The sequence below is a fragment of the Artibeus jamaicensis genome, unplaced genomic scaffold (genome assembly GCF_021234435.1).
Source record: "Artibeus jamaicensis isolate MK-2021 breed Jamaican fruit bat unplaced genomic scaffold, CSHL_Jam_final contig_233, whole genome shotgun sequence".
NCBI lineage: Eukaryota > Metazoa > Chordata > Mammalia > Chiroptera > Phyllostomidae > Artibeus > Artibeus jamaicensis.
Genome location: NW_026521486.1, coordinates 42,051,110 through 42,074,448, shown reverse-complemented (window position 1 = coordinate 42,074,448; position 23,339 = coordinate 42,051,110). Strand labels below are relative to the sequence as shown.

The following is a 23,339-nucleotide window of genomic DNA, read 5'->3' as shown; positions in this document are numbered from 1 at the left end:
TTGTTAACAGTCTTTTTGAAACCACATTAAATGATTTCAAGTTGCAATTGGCTATAGTAAGAATAGCAACACCCCAGGAATTGACAAATGCTACATAGCAGGAATTTTTTTCCCCTCAGCAATCCAGATTTTAGACATTTACCAGCATGCTGGTACATATGATTGACCAAATCTTGTGAAATTTTAATTGAAAGTAAATTTTAAAAATAGGGTCATCCTTAATATATGCTAATTTACTTGATTGACCCTGGTGTCAACTGACCATACCAATATTAATTCTAATTTTCTAGGTCAGATTTAATGAGGTGAATACACACATTGGTTATTTTGACATAATTTATGGAGAATATGAAAAGAAATTTCTTACCTGATAGACAGGTTGTAAAAGATACTATCACAAGGTGACTAACCAGCAGCCACATTTTCATCTTGTGCTTAGGAGAGGTTAGGTTCAATTTTCAAAGAAGCTTTAGCTTATGGCAGTTGGGTAATATTAAACACCTGCATCAAGAAAAGGGCAGAAAAAAAAAGAGAACAAAAAGAAGCAAAAATGTTTGTTTCTTGAGATAACCTCATTATCAATTTTATTTTGCATTCTTTGTCTGTTGAATGTGTTTTAGTTCATTTAAATGCATTTGTGAGCCCCATGTAATAAAGGAAAGAGTGGAGTCATGCCCTGGCTCCAGCTGCCTCCTCATACTCACTCCTAGTAACCAAGAGCAGACTAGTCAATTGGTATATTTTATTTCCTAGCAGCTAAACAATTGAGTCTAATATTATCTTTTTTTATAAAATGCACAGTTGTAAATATTTTAATATCACCTTTTTTAATCAAAAGATTAACAATTAAATTTATCTGAAGGACTGGTAGTTAAAAGATTCAATCGAAGATTTGTTTGTATGAGTTTTGTACAAATTCAGACATTATATGCTATATTAGCATTACTTGCTGATGATTTGGGAAAAATTTTCGACAGAAATAACTTTAAGTGTTAAAATATATTAATTAATAATATAGTCGTCACCCTTCACTTCCTCCATTTATTAATTTCACAAAAAGTAAATGGTTGCTCATTTGTCCTCGAGGGAGAATCAGGGATTTGTGGGGCCAGATCATTACAGCTTGGAGAGCCGTCTTTAAGGACAAGAGGAGAAAACTGCCACTGAGCTGGCCAAAGAGTCCATTTAGTTTTGTCCATAAAATAAAAAACATATTTTTCATTTTCACCAATAACTATTGATTTCAACAGTTTGAGTATGTCAGCTATCTCCAGCTATTGGCTTCTAGTGGGTAAAGGCCAGGGGTGCTGCTAAACATCTTCCAATGCATAAGACAGCCACATAGCAAAGAATTATTTGCCCGAAATGTCAATAGAACCAAGAAACTTCGCAAACCACTTTTAACACATTCAATCAGTCACAGCACCGTCTCCATATACTGCCTAAATCTTTTTTTGAATTGTAGTTGTATTTTTACCTTTCTTGAAATAATAAAGCATAATATGCTGAAAATATTTTGTTTCTTCTTCCATGTTCACTATTAAAATGCCTGCACAAAAGTTTATGAATTTTGATAAGTTTTTTAATGCACACTGATATGACAGCTGTCACAATACAATCTTAACAAAATTGTTTCAGATGAAGTTAAAAACAACTAAGCACTGCTACAGCTATCATATGGAAGAAAACTATAACTTTTTAGTCAACTTAATAATACATACTGAGCTATAAAATTATGTTGCATTCTAATTAAAATATTTTGCTTTTATAAGCAAATGCAGACTGGTGGAAAACAGTATGGAATTTCCTTAAAAAACTAAAAATGGAACTGCCTTTTGACCCAGCAATCCCACTTCTGGGAATTTATCTGAAGAAAATCAAAAGAATGTGTGCACCCCAATGTTCATTGCAGTGTTGTTTATAATAGCCAAGCTCTGGAAACAGCATAAGTGCCCATCAGTACACAAGTGGGTAAAAGAGCTGTCATGCATTTACACAATGGAATACTACCCAGCAGTAAGAAAGAAGAAACTCTTACCTTTTGCAGCAGCATTAATGGCTTAATTCACTTACTTTAATTCACTTAATTAACATAGTATATGCTAAGTGAATTAAGCCATTTAGTAAAAGACAAATACCACATGATCTTACTTATATGTGGAATCTAATGAACACAATAAACTAACAAACAAAATAGCAACAGAAGATCAGATGCATGGAACAGACTGCCAGCTGCCAGCAGGGAAGGACCAGGGACAGGATGAAAGATGGTAAAGGAATTAACCAAAGAACATTTATGCACAAACCATGGAAAAACAATACGGGGATGGGTGGAGGGAGAGGTGAGGGGGGGCGCTGGGCTGTGGTCTGAAGAAGGAAAGTGGGAACAACTAAATAGAATAAATGGTAAAAAATAAATACGCTAATAAAAAGAAAATGAAGTTCCTTCTTCAGACGAGCGTTGTGAGGACTAAATCATGTATGTTATGGATACGTGTGTATGTGTAAGTGTATAGAAAAAGCACACAAGAAGTCAAAAGGTAAGGTGGAATCCATAAAATTTTTCAGAGATAAAATTAGTTTTGAGTTTTAAAAATGCTGATCTTTTAGAGAGGGGGTACTATATACTCTCTATATTAAGCACTCCCATATTAATATTATCTTCCCAATTAACTTTTAGGTTAGTAAATATAATGTAAACAGAGGTGACACAACTCTGTAGGAGACCATTTTGTGTGGTGTGGGCCCAGCCCCCAGTGGCAAACATTTACTGCAAAGTAACTTCCTAAAATCCATGCTACACCTTCCAAGGACAGTGTAACCAGTCCAACCACTTTTCCCTTTTCATTTGTAAATATCCCTCTTCTGTGATGTGATTAGCAGCATTGGCTCCTTTGTTTTCTGTAAAAGGTAACCACCTAAAGCAACCTGTGCATAGTAAATGAGGACCATCAGGTAATGTGCAGAGAAACCCAATAAAGGCCAGTCATGGCAAGGGCCGTGGCTTTTGCTCCCCTTGAGAGAAAAGCCATGCTGTCCCTTTTCCTCCACCGGACTCGGTAGTCTGTGTGAATGACTCATTTCATCCATAATGACGCGGACACTGCGGGCGGTGTCCACATCAGCTCAACTCTAGAGGAGTAAATGCATACTTTGGGTGGTCTAATTCTCCAGCTTCATACTGGCTTCTGTAATCTCTCTCATCCATTACTATTCTCTAGGTTTGCCAGCTTTTCTGCAAAGTTACTAACAATATTTTGGCAACTTACTACTATGGTTAAGTATATGTAGCAAAAATTCCTGAAGAATGTGCTGTTCTAAGCCAGGAACAACCATACACACACTCAAGGAAAATATTCATTTTCTGAAAATGATTAATAATAGTATCCTTCTGCTCTAGAATAAAGTCACGTCCTCCCCAATTAACAGGTAGAGTGAAATGGTTGACTCAACGGCTTTCATCCCTGAAAGGCACTTCCACTTGATTGTGTGTGAAGTGTATATAAAGAGAATTTCAAAACATTTCAATAAATATAACATCAGAGTATGAAATGTAATGACTTGGAGGCTGCTCAGGGAAATAAAATCTGAAGATTTTTGAAGATGTGAATATTAATTGAGTGCTGGCAGCACAGTTTGCCTTTTATAAACAACTGACAGCTCACATTTTTGGATAATTGGATTCACAATTAAATTAATCACTCATTTATTTTTAAATGACATCATGCATAAGAGGAACTTAAAAATACTGGAACCCCACGTGTGATATTTATAGCATATGTTTTTCACAGGCTAATTTAAGCCCATGATGGCATACAGGGCTATAATTGATGCGGTCATGCTTGTGCATTGGGGTAGTTAAGAGGGATGCCTCACTTCTAGGTGGCACAATAAATAGAGTTGTACATCTATTTTGTCCCACAGTGTAGGAGTGTGTGTATCGCGTGGTGAGGTATCTGTTGAAATTTTAGGAAATACACAAAAGTACTGCTGGCTCCAAACTCTTTCCCTTATGGAAACAACAAGGTGCCCATCCTACACAAGTATTTTTCTTGAAATGAAGATGTTAATGGAAAATGAAGACAGTAATAATAAAGCAAACCAGACAACTGGATTTCTTGAGCATTTTCAAATCCAAGAGTTACTGTTCCAGTCAATGAGTGAGTGAGAGAGCAGCAGTTTTGTCACACAAGATGTAAAACCAAACGTACGGGATTGTACTCAAACTCTTTCCCTTCAGCGTTTTAATAAGTTTGTTGTTCAAGGGTAATTTTATATTTTGCACTACTTCGAATAGAAAAATCTAGTGCTAGATTTGGGAGAAAAATGCTGCACAAACAGAGACATAGTAAATAAGTAAAACATTGCAGGTGAGTTTCAGTAGAATTGGGGAAAGGTAATACGGAGTAGAACTCATCACCCTTCCATTGTCATTCATTCACATAAAGGATCGGGAGGAAGGGAGTAAGTGGAACCAGGTGATGGAAGGACCGAGGGCAACAAGGTGACATCAAATTCATGGGAATGGTAAAGAGGCAATAACATGAAGAGTGCTAATCTTTTTACAAATTAACTGATCTGTGTAATATGTCTTTGAGCCTGTCCAAACTCTGAGACTTTTAGAGATGAACTGAGTTATGGGGATCATTTGGGGATCCCAAAGGCTCACAGCTACTAACGGGGCCAGTGTTTGTCATTCTACTTCAGACAGATTTAAATACTACATTTTTATTATTTGATTTTAAAAAAAGATACAATCTGTTCTTGCTCTAGAGTATAAAAAGAATATTTTATAAATTCAATGATTGACACACTATTCAATATGTGAAGTCAGTTTCTCAAAATATTGTGCAGGGACCACCCACATTAACAGTATTTGGTTATCCTTGTTACTATTGATATATCCTTATTAATATTAGCAACTCCAAAGAATGATTAGTCTCTGGGGAAATAGCCCAAGTATCTGCACTTTAATCAGGCTTCCCAGGTAATTTGCAGGCACATTAAAGTTAAAGAACTACTGTATTAAGTGTGTTAAGTAAAGGCTGGAATTTTCACCACTCAGAGAGAACATGCAAATGTGTTATGAATTAAATAGGCCACATCTTTCGCCACTGCACTCTAAAAATCAGAAGATATGTAACATTTAATAACCTGCCTCTTAAAATTATGCCTACACTGTACTCAGTTGTGGCATTTTGTCTAGGTGAGAATTAAATTTTGCCGATGTCTACATCTGATTTACTCGACCGTATCATAAAGAACCAGGTGTTTTGATATAATGTTTTGACTAATATCTGGAAGGTTTCCTACTTTTAAATGAGACTCTCTTGTTGGATTATAATGACATGACTGAATATGATCTTAACTTCGCTCATTTCCCTACTGCTGTTCACAGTGATCTGAGATAGCAGGGCCACTACAAAGAAATGTGCTCTGTGGCTCCTTCCCTGTGAATCGTATCTAAAAATCCAAAGCAGGATTTAATAAGTCTTTGACAGCAGAAAACAATTCCCACACCAGCAAGACTTTCACATATCTTTCCCTTTTGCTACCCTCCCCCACCCCCACTACCCTGATACACAAAAGAACAAGACCTGGGAAGACGTGGTACCAGAGTTTGAAACTCTCACTAAATTTATGCTGGGTGTGTTAGAGCACCCAGGCCATAATTTTCCCTTTGAAGGGCTCTAGTCCTCTGTGAAGGTGGCCATGTCTAGCAAAAAACATGATCACTACTGTGTGTCTGCCTGCTTTCTCAATCTCCACTCTGAGCCACACACACTAATGACCCAGGATGTGAGCTGCTGTTCCTTCCCCCACAGTACTGGTCCATCCTGCAGGTATTTATTCTACCCTGCCAATCTAAGAGTACACAGAATTTCTCACTGTCTCCTGTCAAGAGACCCACCCAGGAAGGGTGAACGAAGCTGATGATCTTATAACTTCTATTCGCTGCTGCTCAGATTAAGAGATACCAAAGAGAAAGCACATTCCTCCTGAAAGAGTATGATGTAACCCTCGATGTTCTATTTTTTAAGTAACATGGAAGAATGAGTCATTGTACAGATACAATGACCCCATCATATCAGTACAATGACTGTATGCTGTTGTATGAATAGTTAACTGATGAGTGACTTCTACTCAAATAATTTAGGCTTTATTAATAGAAACAGCATGAAAATTATTTTTCATGAACTTCAATTCAATTAAAACAATTTGAAATTTTTTTTATTTTTGAAACATATATAACAGGATATCATTGAATATTTGTGCAATTTAATCAGATGTATGATTGCATTGCATGTTGTTCAAACACCAAAAAATGTGTTTCATTTCCTTTGAAGAATATAAAGTAAAATAATCATATAAAAGGAGATGGCTGGTAATTTTTAATTATTTATTCATTATTCTTTACATATATGAGGCCTGTCCAGAAAGTATCCAGAAATGTACTATGAAAACTAGAAATATTTATTGAAGAAGACATAATATACAAGAAAGATTGTACAATGATGCCTCAGGCCCCTTCAAAGTAGACACCTTGGGACCTCATACAGTTCTCCCAGTCACCATCAGCTGCTCTGCCATATTTTTCTGAAACTCATCACAATCGGAAATCTCTTTCCTTTCAGAGGTGATTTTAGTTTTGGGAAAAGCCAGAAACCACAGGGCACCAAATGTGGGCTGTAGGGAGGCTGAGTCACCTGGGTGATTTGATGTTTCACCAAAAACTCTGCAGGAGATGTGATGCATGAGAGCAGGTGTTATTGTGATGAAGCTGCCAACCACCAGTTGCCCAAAGCTGTGGCCTTCTGAATCATCAGAATAGTTTCCAGGGAGGGATGTTCAAGCTTCACACAAAATTTGATGCAGATTCATTGCTCTACTCCCTCAGTCATTTTGAATGTGAAATCTACACAGTACACATGCCCCACTCAACAGTGTCTACCGCCCCCACTGACCAGTACAGTGAAGTCATCACTGCCCACGCGTGTGCATTCCAGTCCACTCTCCTTGGCTGTCAGATAGCATCGATGTCGCACAAACCATTATATTAACAATGGCTGCAATTTTCCCAGACAGACCTGGTATTTGAAGTATCTACCAACTTAAGACATATTTTAGCAGCAGTGTAAGTACGTACTAGTGAAACAAAGGTAGATATTCAGTGAGGAACTTTCTAATGTATGAGTTCCTTAACATCAGATTGTCCTATTCCTTTTTCTACACCCCATACTGCCGAACATCATGCCTTACACATTAAAGATACTCAGCATCTGTGGAATAGATGTATTGAGCAACTGCTAAAGCAAATCACTGCTCTATATTTCACAGGCACATCCACACACACAGGAGGAAGTGGCAAAGGTTAAAAGCAAGGAGTAAGAAAGTGAATGTCAATTCAGAGGACCCTGGAGAGTTTAACATGGCCCGGGCCTAGACTAAAAGGAGCATTTGAGAGAGATTAGTGGAGAGAAAAGTATAGTCAAATTATGGGACCTTAAATGCCAAGCATTGAACTTTTGGTTTCTTCTAGAGGCAGTAAGTTAGTTTCATACTAAACTGTCACATAAGAAAATATCATTATAGTAATAATGGAAAGTGCCTTGGTTGATAAACATTCTAGCTCTTTTCAATACTTCATTACAAGAACAGCTTATTAGGAAACTTTTTAACTCCTGCATTCTGATGCCCTCACAGCCGCATTGAGGTTTCAGATTTATAGTAACAACATAGTTTCACGCTGTACTGACAACTTTGTCCCTTTTTTAATTTAAATCTGTTCAGATATTAATTAAATTTTCAATAGGGCAAGTGTGGATACATCCCTTCATTTATATAAAATTACAGCTCAAAGGTATAAATTATTCAAAAAAGGTAGACAGAATCTAAAAGAAAGGGATTCTATAGCTTCCGATAATAATTTTATTTTCTCTTAATGTAATTCTTCTTTGTATCAAACCCAAGTCTCATCAATCAGCAAGTACTTACTAATTAATAACTTTGTGGAAGATCACCCAAGCCTCAGTTGGTAATAAAGGAAGCAAATCTTCATATTTTAGAAGCTTAGAGTCTAGTTAGACATAAGCATCAGGGCAGTATCAATAGATCTACCTTTGATCCTTGCTACCAAGAGGAATCTTTGCCTCTGCAGTTATTATTTTAGTAAGCATGCAGCCAAATATCTGAAGCTTAGTGAATAACACAAAATTCAATTTTGTCTTTAGAAAATTTAACTCCCTTGTTATCTCTGCCTCAGAATTTACCAGTGATATACCATTATTTCATAATTCATTCAATCAATATGTATTAAGCATCTATTTTATGTTAGACCTTATCCCAGCTATAGAAATAAAAAGATAAATTAAAGGTCCTTAGTTTCATAATTATTATAAGATGCTGACACTTCATCATCTTTCAATTTGCAAACCAGGTTCTGTGTGGAAGCTTAAGTATTAACATGGTAATCTTCATATGAACCAATGATGTCGTTACTATTATTCACCTCAGTTTATGTATGAGAAAAGAACATTTTTGCCATATTTTAAGATCTAGATCAAGCTCTATCTTTATAAAAATGTTATCCTCTAACAATCTCCTCCTACGAGGCCTTCTCCCTTGTCTAAAGTCTTAAGCAGTTGTTCGATGCATTCATTAATACCTTATTAAAATGTTCTTTCTTACCTTCTAAATGAAAGGCCGCTCCCAGCTAATTATAGGGACACTTTATTAGAAAACATATTTGAAGACAATTTCAGAAGTTGAGAAATGGTATTTTGGAGTAATTGTTTCTTTCTTAAATTTTGGTATTTTTGCAGGTCGTGATGGCTTATAAGGATAATAAGTAGAACAGAATATTTAACTTTGAAACTGCCCTGAATATATGGTAAGAGCATTTTAGAATTGTGTATTATCAAAAGGTAACAAAAGTGTGAATAAAGTAAGATGTCATTTATATGGCCCATTCATTTTAGGCATGTTATTTCAGCATCTGTGGAAAAATAATATTTTATTGTGAAAATTTTATAAAAATGTACACAAGGCATCTGTATGAGTTTTTCTTCACCACTAACAAGATTAGAATTTACTAAGGAAAAAGAACATGCCTTGTCCATAATTTCATATCCTACTATAGCTTAAATACTTTGCTCAGAACGTGTGATCAACAAATATATGTGTGCACATGTGTATGTGTTCAATGCCACAGTAGGTTTAGATACCAAAGAAGAAAAGTGAAAATTAAAATAAAAAGTGCTACACCTTTGAATGGCTCTTTAACTGTCTCCATTTAGAACTCCTGAAGCACAAGTATCATTCTAAATAGTTAACATTGGTTTGAGGACAATTCCATGCATTTCTACAATTAGGAGGAATGGTATGAAACCATCTTTCTTATAAGATCTAATGAGTTCTCTAATGCAGTGTGGTTGCAAATGCAGTTTACAATGCAGATATGTAAAATCAATAATTTACTTAGCAAATGTAGAAACAGTTAGATAGGCAATTTTATTTGCTTTAAAACATTTAATTGTCTATCATGTACATTGTGCTAGGGCCTAGAGATTCAATAGCTCCAAGATGTATGGTTATCAGCTTCAAGGGGGTTGGATTGTGGACCTGTAGGTAGAAAACACTGACTAGCAGTAGAAGATGAAGGAAAGGGAGAAGTTCAGGGAGCATCCTTACAACTTGGTTTGCACGCTGAAGTGGAAGATGCTGCCATTTGGCAAAGGAGAGGCAGGGCTTTTGGGGGAAAGTCAGCTGACCAAGAATTTAGTATTTTTTAAATTATATTTTATTGTTTATGCTATTACAGTTGTACCAAATTTCCCTCTTTTTCTCCCTTCACCCAGCATTCCCATTCCCTCAGGCAATTCCCCACAACATTGTCCATGTCTGTGGATCCTGCATATATGTTCTTTAGCTACTCTATTCTCTGAGCTGTACTTTATAGCCCCATGACTATTCTGTAACTACCAATTTGTACTTCTTAATCCCTTCTCCTTTTTCATCCATCTCACTCCCATCTGGCAATCATTAAAGCATACTCTGTATCTGTGATTCTGTTTCTCTTTGGCCTGTTTATTTATTTTGGTTTTTTTTCTTCTCTAGATTCAATTGTTGATGGATGTATATTTATTGCCCTTCTTTAAGAAGATGAATAAGAAGGTATTTTTGAACTCTTTGTTGATCTCCTTAAAGAAGATCTTTTAACATATCATATAATAATGGTTTAGTGATGATAAACAACTGCAGCTTTTTCTTGTCTGGGAAGCTGTTTATTTGTCCCTCAATTCTAAGGGATAGTTTTGCAGGGTAGAGTAATCTTGGTTGTATGTCCTTGCTTTTCATCACTTGAATATTTCTTTCCAAACTCTTCTAGTGTGCAAAGTTCCCTCTTGAAAATTATCTGACAGTCTTATGGGGGCTCCCCCTTGTAAGTAATTAACTGCTTTTCCCTTGCTGCTTTTAAGATTCTCTCTTTGTATTTAACATTTGCAATATTAATTATGATGTGCCTTGGAGTAGGCCTCTTTGGGTCCATCTTGTTGGGGATGCTCTGTGCTTCCTGGACTTGTATGTCTATTTCCTTCATCAAGTTAGGATAGTTTTCTTTCATTATTTTTTCAAATAGTTTTCCAATTGCTTTCCCTTTCTCTTATCTTACCAGCACCCTTATGATGCAAATGGTGGTGAGCTTGAAGTTGTCCCAGAGGCTCCTTACACTATCCTTGTTTATTTTGGATTCTTTTTTCTTTTTGCTTTTCTGATTGATTGGTTTTTGTGTTTTTATGTTCCAAATCACTGATTTGATTTTTGGCTTTATCCACTCTATTGTTGATTCCTTGTAAATTGTTCATTTCAATTAGTGTATTCATTTTTTACTGTATCTTTTTTATGTTAATGAGGTCTTCACTGGTTCCTTGAACATCCTATACCCAGAGTTTCAAACTCTGCATCTGATAGATTTCTTTTCTCCATTTTATTTAAATCTTTTTCCAGAGTTTTGTTCTGTTCTTTTATTTGAGTGATGTTTCTTTGTCTCCGTATTTTGGCAGCCTAATGTGTTTGTTTCATTTTTTTATGTAGTAGGTAGAGCTACTTTGTCTCCCAGGCTTGATAGAGTAGCTTAATATAGTAGGTGTCTTGTAGGGTCCAGTGGCACAGCCTCACCTATTACGCAAGCTGAGTACTTAAGGCATGACTACTGTGTGAGCTGTGTAGACTTTCCTCTTATAGTTGAGCCTTGGTTGTTGTTAGCACGCCCAAGGTCAGCCACTATCTGTGATCTGTCTGGGGTCTCACAGCATTAGCTACAAAGTGATATGTAAATAGCTGCTGCTTATCCTGGACTTATAGATGCTCAGGGGAGGCAAATCCGTGAACCAAGGCCAACTGCTACTAGTACCAGTTGGGGTAACTTAGTTGCCTGGGGTAACTTAGCAAGAGGTACAGAACTCACCAAAGCTAGATGCTGCTTGTTTGAGAGAATTTATGAAAATCTGAAGCATGGACCAAGACAAGATATTCATATGGAAAAGCTACTGGAAACAGTTTCAGTGGGCCTAGAAAGTTGTGTAGGGCAGGGACTCGGAATCACCAAGGTGGGCAAACAGTTTAAGATAGGTTAATGGAGTCTCCGATATGGCTCCTGCCTACTGGCTTTGTCAGAGAAGGGCTCAGAAAAGAAACAAGGGCCTCTACCAGCACTTCTGTCAGGGAGAAAGCTGTACCCCCTCAGCTCTTGCCCTGATACTGGACAATTCAGTTCCTCCCCATATGTTTCTGATGCCTTTCAATCTGCTGCCCTATTACTAAAGCTCAGAGGGGGTGAGTCCAAGTATGTCTGTACATGGCCCCTTAAGAGGAACTTCCTGGGATTCCATAATTTCTGTTTCCTATAGCATCAATCCCCACTGCTTTTTACAACCAGAAGTTATGGAGACTTACCTTCCTGGCACTGAAACTTTGGGGTCCTGGTGTGGGGGTGGGACCACTCACTCCTGAGATCTCCCTCCCAATTTTTATCTTCCAAGTGTAGGTGTGGGACCAGCCCATTCTGCATCTCCACCCCTCCTACCAGTCTTGATATAGTTTCTTCTTTCATTCCGTACTTGTAGGACTTCCATTCAGATCAATTTCTGATGGTTCTGAATGATGGTTGTCCTATAGTTTTGTGGTAATTTTCATGTGGTTGTACAAGGAAGTGAGCCATGTTTACCTATGATGCCATCTTGATCAGAAGTTCACCAGTCAAGAATTTAGTTATGAATCCATTAAATTTGAGTTTTCAATTAGACATCCAAGTGGAGATAACAAGTATGCATTTGAATAAATAATACCAGCATTTGGAGGCAAGATATGAGATGAGAACATGTATTTGAAAGTAATGTACACAAAGATAATATTTGAAGCACAGTAATAAATAGAACTATCTAGCCAAATTGTTTTCTGAAATGGAGAAATGAATGGAAGATAAAAGAAAGAGCAGAAATATAAACCTGAAAAAATTTCTCCTTCATCATGTCCTTCTTCAAGTAACTAAAAAATAAAATAAGAGCAGAAAGCAGTAACAGCTATATGTATTGGCAGGAGCTCTCCTGCCTGAATTATTTACTATCTTTATGAGTTTAGAAGAAATACTGTTGGCTTTTGTTCAAAAGTTCTTGCTAACATAAAAGTTTTTTATAAGTTGCTTTTGATGTTTTAAAGACTTTAGAAATATCACAACTACAGTTTCCATTTCTTAGAATAAATATCTTAGAAACTTAGAAGTTTTAGAATGGAAAAATTTGTACTCACTTAAGGTTTATTCTCTCATAAGGCTTACTATGAGTATAGAAATTTTTGTTTTACTCCATAAAATATCAGTGTGGAGTTTAATGTGTCCACATTTCTGTTCCCAAGTCTTAAATCATCATTGACATTTTAGGTAATTTTTACTTAGCTTGTGAATTAAACTCCTTAAATTATTATGCAAAATGATATAATGATCTTCACAGTGACCATAAAAAGGAAGGTTTTGCAATTAACCAGAAAACTTTAGGCAAAAGGAAATATTTTTACTTGAATTATCTGTGGCAATTCATTCTTTATATTTGATCTATATGTGATATCTAATAATAATAGCCAGAATATTCCTACTTAGCAATTTTGATACCTTAATAAGTAATTTTTTTCCTATCAGTACATATATTATGCCTCTAAACCCATCATGTTGTTGTTTTTTACCTTCTGTTGTATTCTCGCTCTCTTTTTTTTTTTTTTTTTTTTGAGTTCCATTTGTATGATTAGTGTGTCTTAAATTTCTGGAAAGGAGAATTTTAGTTATTTATATTCTGTTGACCCAAACTTCTTTGACTGTCAGTATTCCAGCAGAAACAAAAAGCACCATGTGTTTTTTTCCATATTTCTTTTAAAATACGTTGTATAATGAGATGTTGGCAAATTGCCTCACAGCTGGGTCTTCTAAAAAATGAAATATTTCAGTTTGCATATTTCTTGCCCTTGTACAAGTGAAGTTCTATTTAAGAAACTAAGAGTACACAGATTTGAATAAGTTATGTCCTGGAAAATGATTAGCAGTTCTGTAAAAAAAATATCTTAACTAAATGGTATTATTCTTAGTATATGCATAAAAGGTTTGTCAATTACTTATTATAGGTACTAATGCTCAGGTCTGCCTCAAATATTCCAGTAGTATTGATTATTTAGTCATGGTTCTGTCACTTCCTGTTGTGTCTCCATATTTGGGAATTATTCCATTTTGTTTTTCTGCAATTAGTATTTTATTTTTAAATTAGATTTAATACCTAATACAGCCTTTCACAGAACAATTATACCTTGGTTGGTATACAATGTTTTACTGAGAATGAAAAACACCCCGACTCTTCTGAAATATACATATTATTTTATAAAGCTGAAAAACTCCCTTAGTCACATTTTTAGGGGTATACATATTTGTGATGATTTTGAACCTGAGATAACCTCAGCTACATGGAAGTTATGTCCTCCCTGCCCCATTCTGTTAATTACATATAATCTACACCTCATAACCTTTAGACAGGTCTTATGCAAAGAAGTAGTTTGTCAATGGTAGATCTTTGTTTAATCTTATCAGGCAACTGGTTATTTGGCCATAATTAAACTGCATAAGGAGGATAAGTTCTTGGGATATGGTTGTAGTTTGGAAGATTTCAATTTACAAGCCTGTCCTAAAAAAGTCCAGCCATTGTTAATATAACAAGGACAGTTTCCAGGACATTGATGTAGCCTGGCATCCAAGGAGAGTGGGCTAAGATGAACATGTGTGAACAATGACAGCTTCATTGTACTAGTCAGTGGGGGTGGTAGATGCCTTTGAGTGAGCATATGTTCTGTGTGGCCATCACATTCAAAATGACCAAGTAGAGCAATGAATCTGCGTCAAATTTTGCCTTAAGCTTGAACATTCCTCTTCAGAAACTACCAGATGATTCAGCAGGCTGCAGCAGTGGGCAACTGGTGATTGGCAGCTTCATCAAGACAATGCGCTCACTCATGCATTCTGTCTCTTGCAGAATATTTTGGTGAAACATCAGATCACTCATATGACTCAGCCCCCCTACAGCCCAGATTTGGCGATATAACTTTTGGCTTTTCCCAAAACTAAAATCACCTTTGAAAGGAAAGAGATTTCAGAGCATTGATGACATTCAGGAAAATACGGCTGGGCAGCTGATGGTGACTGGGAGAACTATGTGTGGTTCCAAGGTGCCTACTTTGAAGAGGAGTGAGGCGTTATCATCCTATGTACAATATTTATTGTATCTTGTATCTTCTTCAAAGAATGTCTCTATTTTTCATATTTCATAGCTGGATACATTCTGGACAGACCTCAGATTCTTTTGCTGAATACGTATTTTAGAAGCTGTCATGCAAAGATAAAAAGATAGGGAAGAAGACTCAATAGTGTCAAGATGTCAGCTCTCCCCAACTTGATCTATAAATTCAACAAAATACCAATCAAAATCCCAGCAAATTTTATATTATTTTATATAATGATGTTAAAATTTGCATGGAGAGGCCAAAGACTCAGAATTGTCGACATAGCTTTGAAGGAGAATAACAAAGTCAGAGGACTGACACCACCTGACTTCAAGACCCACCATACAGAATAGTAGTCAAGGCCGTGTGGTATTGGTGAAAGAAAAGGCAGATCAATGGAAGAGAATAGAGAGCTCAGAAATACACCCACATAAACATGGTCAACTGGTCTTTGACAAAGGAACAAAGGCAATACATTGGAGCCAAAATAATCTAAAAGGACATCCACATGAAAATAGTGAATCTAAACAGAGACTCTATGTTCTTAACAAAAAAATACCTCAAAATGGATCACAGACCTAAATATGAAGTGCAAAATTATAAATCTTCTAGAAAATAACATAGGAGAAAACCTAGGTAACATTGGAAGAGATGATGACTTTTGGAATACAATACCAAGGCACAGTACATGAAGGCAATAATTGATAAGGTGGAATTCATTAAAATTTACAAAAACTCCTCATCCAGAAAAGACAATTTGAAAGAATTAGAAGACAAGTCAAAGGCCAGAAAAAATATTTTGAAAAGATACACATGATAAAGAACTGCTATCCAAATAATACAAAGAACTCCTAAAACTCAACAACAAGCAAATTACTCAATTTAAAAATAGGTAAGATATCTAAACAGACATTTGACCAAAGAAGATATAAAAATGGCAAATATGCATTTGATAAGATGCTTAATGTTCATATGTCATTGGGGAACTGAAAACTAAAACAAAAAGAAATTTTCACTATATGCTTATTAGAATGACCCAAATCCAGAACACTGACAATACCAAGTGCTGGTGAGGATATGGAGCAACAAGAATTCTCATTCACTTCCGGTGAAAAGACAAAATGAAAGGGAGTTTGGCAGTTTCTTACAAAACTAATCATGAAATTCTCTTACCATATGATCCAGCAATCTCATACTTTGGTATTTACCCTGTGGAGTTGGAAATGTATGTCCACTAAAAGCCTGCACATGGATGTGTATTGCAGCCTTTTCCATAATTGTCAAAATTTAGAAGCAACCATGATGCTGTTCAGTAGGTAAAAGGATAAACTATGGTCCATCCAGACAATGAAGTATTATTTGGTACTAAAAAGAAATGAGTTATAAAACAACTAAAGGATATGGAGAAATCTTAAATACATATTACTAAGTAGAAGAAGCCATTCTGGAAAGGGTACCAACTGTATGATTCCAACTATATGACATTCTTCAAAAAGCAAAACTATAAAGGCAATAAAAAAGATCCGATGTTTGCCAAGGAAGGAGTTGGAAGAAAGATGAATGAGAAGAACATGTAAAAAAATTTAGGGCAGTGAAAATAGACTGTATGTATGATATCATAATGATGAATATGTTATTATACATTCCTCCAATCCCATATGCAGAACCCATATACAAACTCATACATAAAATATACAATACCATATACAGAACCCATATACAAATCCATATATAGAATATACAACACCAAAAGTAAATCCAAAACTAAATTACAGACTTTGGGTAATTATGGTGTGTTAATGTAGGTTCATCTTCGGTTAAAAAAAAAACAAAGATGTACCATTCTGATGAGTGATGTTGATAGTGGAAGCAGTTTTGTTGAGGGGCAGGTGGTATATGGGAAATCTACTTTCTTCTCAATTTTTCTTGTAAACCTAAAACAGCTCTAAAAAACTGAAGTCTTTTAAAAAAGGTATGGAGAAACCTTAAATGAATAATAATAGGAAAAGAAGGCATTCTAAAATGCCGTATGATCCCTACTATATGGCATTCTGGGAAAGGCAAAACTACAGTGATGCTAAAAAGATCAGTGGTTTCCAAATACTGGAATGAAAAGGATGAATAAGCAGAGCACATAGAATTTTTAGGGCAGTGAAACTATTCTCTGTGATACCATAATGGTCAGTGTATGTAACTGCTTATATCCACAGAGTCTACAAACAAGAGTGAACCTAACGTAAACCATGGACTCTGGGTGATGATGTGTCCTTGCAGGCTCATCTACTGTAACAAACACAGCACCCTGGTGTGCAATGTTCATCTTGAAAGAGTTTACACGTGTGGAGGCAGTAGGTACATGAGAATGCGCTGAACTTTCCGCTTACTTTTGCTGTGAACTAAAAACTGCTCAGTAAAGGGCTACTAAGATTATAATAACAAAAGGATGAGGAGAAATAAAATGCAATGAGAGGTCACAGGAGAAACCATTGTTCTTACTTTGCTTACAAGTGACCTTAGGGAGAGTTTAGTATGTTTCTTAGTCTCAGAATTTACCACTGATATCTTTGATATTTGTTAATAATTTTGTACAGCTTTAGGAATTAATATCCTATGGGTAACAGTGCAGTTAAAAACTACGTATTTGTTGAACACCTATTATGTGTTTGATACTGGGCATGTTTTTACTCATATCTTTCATCTTCAAAAAACTGTATCTTCACAATAATTAGGTATCTGTTATTAACCTAATTAACAAATCAAGAAAATAAGGTTGAGAGCAGCTAAACAGCCTGACATTGAAAATAATGATGGCATCTGTGTCCTGTATCATTAGTAGCATAGTGCTCATTTCCATTCTTTTTGCCATTGGAATATACATAACAGCTCGACTCTACTGGGGTGTCTGACAAATGTTTTATGTGTTTTATCTCTATGTCACTTTTAACTCTATGTCACTGAACTAGATAATATGATTATCTCCATTCTTCATATGGGGACACATATTAAGAGAGTTTGAGTAGATTTTCTTTTTATACTGTGATAAAATATACCCAATATAACAAGGACCATTTTAACAGTACATTCCAGATTAGGGTGGTGAAAACTACACTCACAGTGTTATGTAAACATCACCCCTATCCATCTCCAGAACTTTTTCATAGTTTCAGACTGAAACAAGAGTGTTTTTTTTTAATGTTGGAAATATAATTGTGGTCCTCCTCCTTTAATTATGGCCCAATAAATTAAAAAATATATATCAGTAAACTCATGAACATTGGCAACAGGGTCCTGCCTAATGTACTTTCTCTTGCCTATCACGTACTTTTCCTCTATCTGACTCATGCATTTCTTAGGTTGCAACTTTCTCTGGGGCCCCAGCTGAAATCAGGTCTGCCTGTTCCACTTTTTCAGTGCCTGGTGCCTTTCCTTCATGGCAACTATTGCACTTCATGGTTCTAAATTATGAATACCTAACTTTTCCATTCATCTATCAGCTTCAAAGGGAAAGCCCCAGAAGCTGCTATAATGCCTATCACACAGGAAATGCTGAATAAACCTTTTTTAAATCCCTGAATGTATCAGCTAACTATCCTGAGTGTTAAATTATTTCACTGAGTTAAAAAAGATAATTACATAATATCGACACAACACATGAAGGGTTAAATTAACGAGGCTGAAAAGAGAACTAATGAGATATCCGTTGGCCTTCTCCTTTTTCAGTCACATTTTAACCATACCATTGTGTTTAACTGTCCCAGTAATTTTGCTTTGTTTTAAAATGCTCGTAGCATCTACTCCCTTTGTCTTTTCCTCTCTTCACAGGGTCTAAATTTCACTTAATGAAAGGCAGTAATTCTAATTACAGTCCTAGCTACTTCTCACCAGCCCTTTAAAGAATCTGCCTTCTATTATACAGACATTAAGTAGACAGATTTAAAGTGAAGTTCCTAAGATTACAGTGTGAACCCTTACAAAGACTATCTCAAGAAGGAATTTTTCAATGCTTAACTTTTTATAGCTCCAGTCGAAATACTTTCAAGGGAATGACTGACCCCATGGAGCAAAGATCTGGTGGCTTGGGCCTGCACCCCGACTGGCATGACATTGTGGGGCGAACTGAGTGCAGCTGAGGAGCTGAGCCTGACTTTTTGTCCACTCAAGGGCCTCTGCTGTGCATGTTTTTCCCTAGCTGGTGAATGAAGGAGGGTGAACTCTCCCCTAGGCTACTTCTCTCCCATTGCTCACTGTTGTTCCGTGTCTTCAGAGCCCCCCAGGTAGTTAGACAATTGTTCTTCTGCCTGAACCGATAAAGGGCTCCAGTTGTCTCACCAAACCCTGAGACACTTCTGCTCTGTCCCCTGACAATCAGGCCAATTTTTCTGAGAAAATTCTATCATCTTTCTCATTTCAGCAATAAAAATGTGAAAAGAAGACTTGCTGACAAGAGAAAAAAACTCTGTTGGCTTTTTATTTGTTAATAACAAATAAATTAGAATTTCTTTAAAATTCTAATCTAGAGTACAGAACCACAAACTTAGGTAACCAGTCTGTGATTACAGACTTGAATTATGGCTTTAATATTGTCATTTCAAACTCAAAATACCATGTTTTTAATTTAAACAAATGTATGTGTAATGAGTTCTTTTTTAATGTGTAAGTGATTTTATATTTCTATGGAAAATTCATCAATGAGTTTAAAGAATGTGGACATATTTAAATATATATATACATATAAGAAAACTGATAGCATTGTCATAGTTGTTTTCACAATTAAAAAGGCTATAGTAGAGAATAAGAACATTTAAATCATCACAAATTAACATTAATCAGGGTATAAACAAGGCTACAACTTATTGTTATGAATAGAATTAATGGTTCTTAAACTTTTATGGTCGCAAAATCCACTCGTCTAAATAATGTAAACCCACACCATAGCATTCGATAGATTGATACTATGTTAGAACCAAGGGATTGGATAGATTATTTCATTGTATTTTTTCCATGACCATTTATCCCCCTACTCCTCTTTCTCCTGCCCCTCACAATCACCACACTGTTGTCCATGTCTATGAGCCCTTTACCTTTCGGCTCCATCCCTCCACTCCCTCATCACCCCCTAGGACAGCTGTCATCCTGTTCTCCATCTATGAGTCTGTCTCTGTTTTGCTTGTTAGTTCAGTGTGTTCACTAGATTACACATATGAGTGAGAACATATGGTATTTGTCTTTCTCTGACTGGCTTATTTCACTTAGAATAATGTTCTCCAGGTCCATCCATACTATAGCAAAGGGTGAGATTTTCTTCTTTTTCACAGCTAAGCAGTATTCCATTGTGTAAATGTCCCAGAGTTGTTTTTATCCACTCATCTACTGATGGACACTTGGGCTGCTTCCAAATCTTGGCTACTATAAATAGCACTGCAAACCAAAGAAACCCAAAATACCAATTCAAAAAGAATGTAAGCACCCCTGTGTTCAGGGGGTCATATTTACAGCTCTGTGAGGACAGAGCCCATGGCTGTCCTTTCTGTTGGTTTACCCGAAGTGATTTCCACAGTAGTACCTAAAATATGGAAAACACCCATGAATGGATTCAATGGATTTAGTGCTGGTTTAGAGACTTAAGCAGATATAGTTCAAAATGAAGTGAAACAATTAGAAATATTTCAAACAATTAGAAAAAATGAAGCAAAACTACTATTTGCACACAGTGTGATTATATTGCAGAAAAGCAAAGAAAATGAATTTAAATGAAATACAAGAATTGTAATAGTTCAGCAAAGCAATTAAGCAGAAGATAAATGTAAACCAAGCAATAATAAATAATAAATAATTAGAATAATTATTATATTATTAAATAATTATTTAATACTTTACTGATTATTATTTTTATTATTTCTAATAAATAATTAGAAATAAGAAAACAAAAGCCCTAATTTATAACAGTAACAAACACATAAAATTACCAAGTAACTCTTAATAGTATAAGAAAATGAAACACAGTTTTATTAATAGATCTAAAAGAAGCATTGAAAAATTAAAGAAATATATCATCTCCCCTGTTAAGAAAACTCAATATTATTGTTTTTCCAAAATAATGTACTGCCAATTAAAAACAAATGGGATCTCTGTGAACTTGGTAGAATAAAACTCAATTTTAGAAAGTAAAAAAGAAAGAAAAGGCTATGGCTGGTGTAGCTCAGTAGATTGAGTTCAGGCCTGTAAACCAAGGGGTCGCTGGTTCAATTCCCAGTCAGGGCACATGCCCGGGTTGCAGGCTTAGTCCCTAGGTGGGAGCATGTGAAAGCAACCACACATTGATGTTCCTCTCCCTCTCTTTCTCCTTCCCTTCCCCTTTCTCTAAAAATAAATAAATAAACTCTTTTTTAAAAAAAGAAGGAAAAGGACATTCAAAACATCTGAAATAAATAATAGTGCATGCTACCACCACACTCACCACTAACCATGTGAAAACACATTTAATTTTAATTGGATCCTCACAGTAAACCTCTTAAGGTAAATGCTATAAATATCCCAATTTTGCAGATAAAGAAATTAAAATACAAAGATGTGAAGTAATTCGCCCAAGGTCCCATAATCAGTTAATTCGGATACTGAGATGCACACGCAGGCAGCCCAGCTCTAGAGGGCTCGTGCTTCCGTGCTGTACAGAACCGCTTCCCAAGGCCCAGCAGACAAGAAATCATAATACAAAGCGCCGTAGATAAAGTGCGATGCTCTTCCAAGGATAGAGAGAGTCAACAACAGGTAATACTTCCTGGGCGTTTGCAGTATGCCACGACCTTAGGTGATATTATGTCACTTACCTCTCACAATAACCCTGTGATACAGGCTTTTGTGTGTGTGTGTTTGTGTGTTTATTTTAGAGATGACACAGCTGAGGCACTTAGTTTAAGCAATTTGCCAAGAGTGGTGGTGCCAGTAAATAGTGTAACTGAGATTTGAACCCTGGCTTACCTTTATACTGCCTACATTTTTCATTGTTAAAAGTGCTGACAGACTTCAAAAAGGCACTGAGGCTACTGGATAGCTGGTTGGAAATGTCAACAAATATTGTAATCTCACTTCACACATCAATATAAACTCAGATGAATTAAAGGCTGAAATATAAAATTCAAATCTACTTAAAAACTAATGTAAAAAGAAGTAAATATACCAATCCCTGAATAGAAGAAAACACAGAAAACTAATTTTTAAATTGCATGTACTAAAATTTATGGACTGATTTAAAAGTAAAAATATAAATGGGGGAAAAGATTCAAAAAGATTACAGAAACAGCTATAAGGAGCTCAGGGCAACAGATGTGAAAAAATGTTCAGGTCATAATAGATAAACAGATGAAGGACATAAGATACTTATAGGAAAGGATAAATATGAATTATTAATAAATGAATAAAAATACAAAATTTTATAAGAGTATGTTTTATATGACTAAATTCATGCAGCATTAAAGTTAATATTACTCAACATGGGTATGGATGCAATGATTGATATTTTTCTATATTGTTATAAAAAGTAGTAACTAAGAAAATATTTTGAAAAATAATTTAGTAATATCTATATTTTAAGGGTTTTTAAAGACTCAAGATATTTTGGTACAGTAATTGCTCATAGAGAAATCCATTCTAATAAAATAATTTGTCTTATTTCCATTTTTAGTACTAGAACAGTATAATGAAGTATTAAGAAGGCTTTAAAATTATGCTTGCAAGTGCTTCATAATAATCAGAATCAGCATCAGAAAAAGCTTATACTATAAATTATATAAAAAGTAGTACTAAACATTATAGAGCAGAAACTCAAAAAGGCGAGGTATGGAAAAGACTCTCAGTCAAACAGAAGACAGTAAAAGAGAAAAATGTGGGTCAAAAATATATAATAAGACTTTAGAAATACATCAAAGTAAATAAGAAATTACAATAACTATAAAGGAATTGAAGTAATTATATGCTAAAAGGAAGGGAATGTACACATACATACAAAAAAACTCCTACAAAACCCTTTAAAACCCCCTAAATAACATGTACTAAGTATTTAGAAGAAATAAAATATGAAGAAATAACCAAAATATGGTCATTTCTATGTGGCGGAATACTGAGTAATCTTTATCTTCATTATATTTTCTTTACATCCAAATTTTTCTGTGATGGATACATTACTTGACCAGTCAGAAAATTATTATTAAAACAAAAATTAAGATGACTTTATTTTTGTGTTTATATGTATTTCTTTTAAAAGTGATTATTTTGATAATATATTATTATATGCTTACAATTTCTTCTTTACTCAAATAAAAAACAGAATATCTGGAAGTTTCAGTGCAATATAAATAAACCAAAACTATTTTCAGTATGAATTTATTTAAGTGAACCTACAACAAATTCCCACTGGATAGAGCTTTAACAGATGACGTTCCTGCTTTTAAAATCAGAGCATGCTACCACTACACTTTTTTGGGCTGTGGGATGGAAAACAGCTCTGTAAGGGAGTTCATCTCCAAATTGTG

The 23,339-nt window shown here is 35.4% G+C and overlaps 1 protein-coding gene across 3 annotated transcripts in view; it reads right to left on the bottom strand.

Moving 5' to 3' along the window:
• CNTN1 (contactin 1) overlaps positions 1–23,339 on the bottom strand; it is a 313,544-nt gene that overhangs the window by 130,904 nt on the left and 159,301 nt on the right. For all 3 annotated transcript variants that reach the window (XM_053661968.1, XM_053661969.1, XM_037148465.2), the window contains exon 3: positions 368–501. In XM_053661968.1, coding sequence (XP_053517943.1) covers positions 368–428 — 61 coding nt within the window. In that variant the 5' untranslated portion in view covers positions 429–501. The remainder of the gene's footprint in view (positions 1–367; positions 502–23,339) is intronic.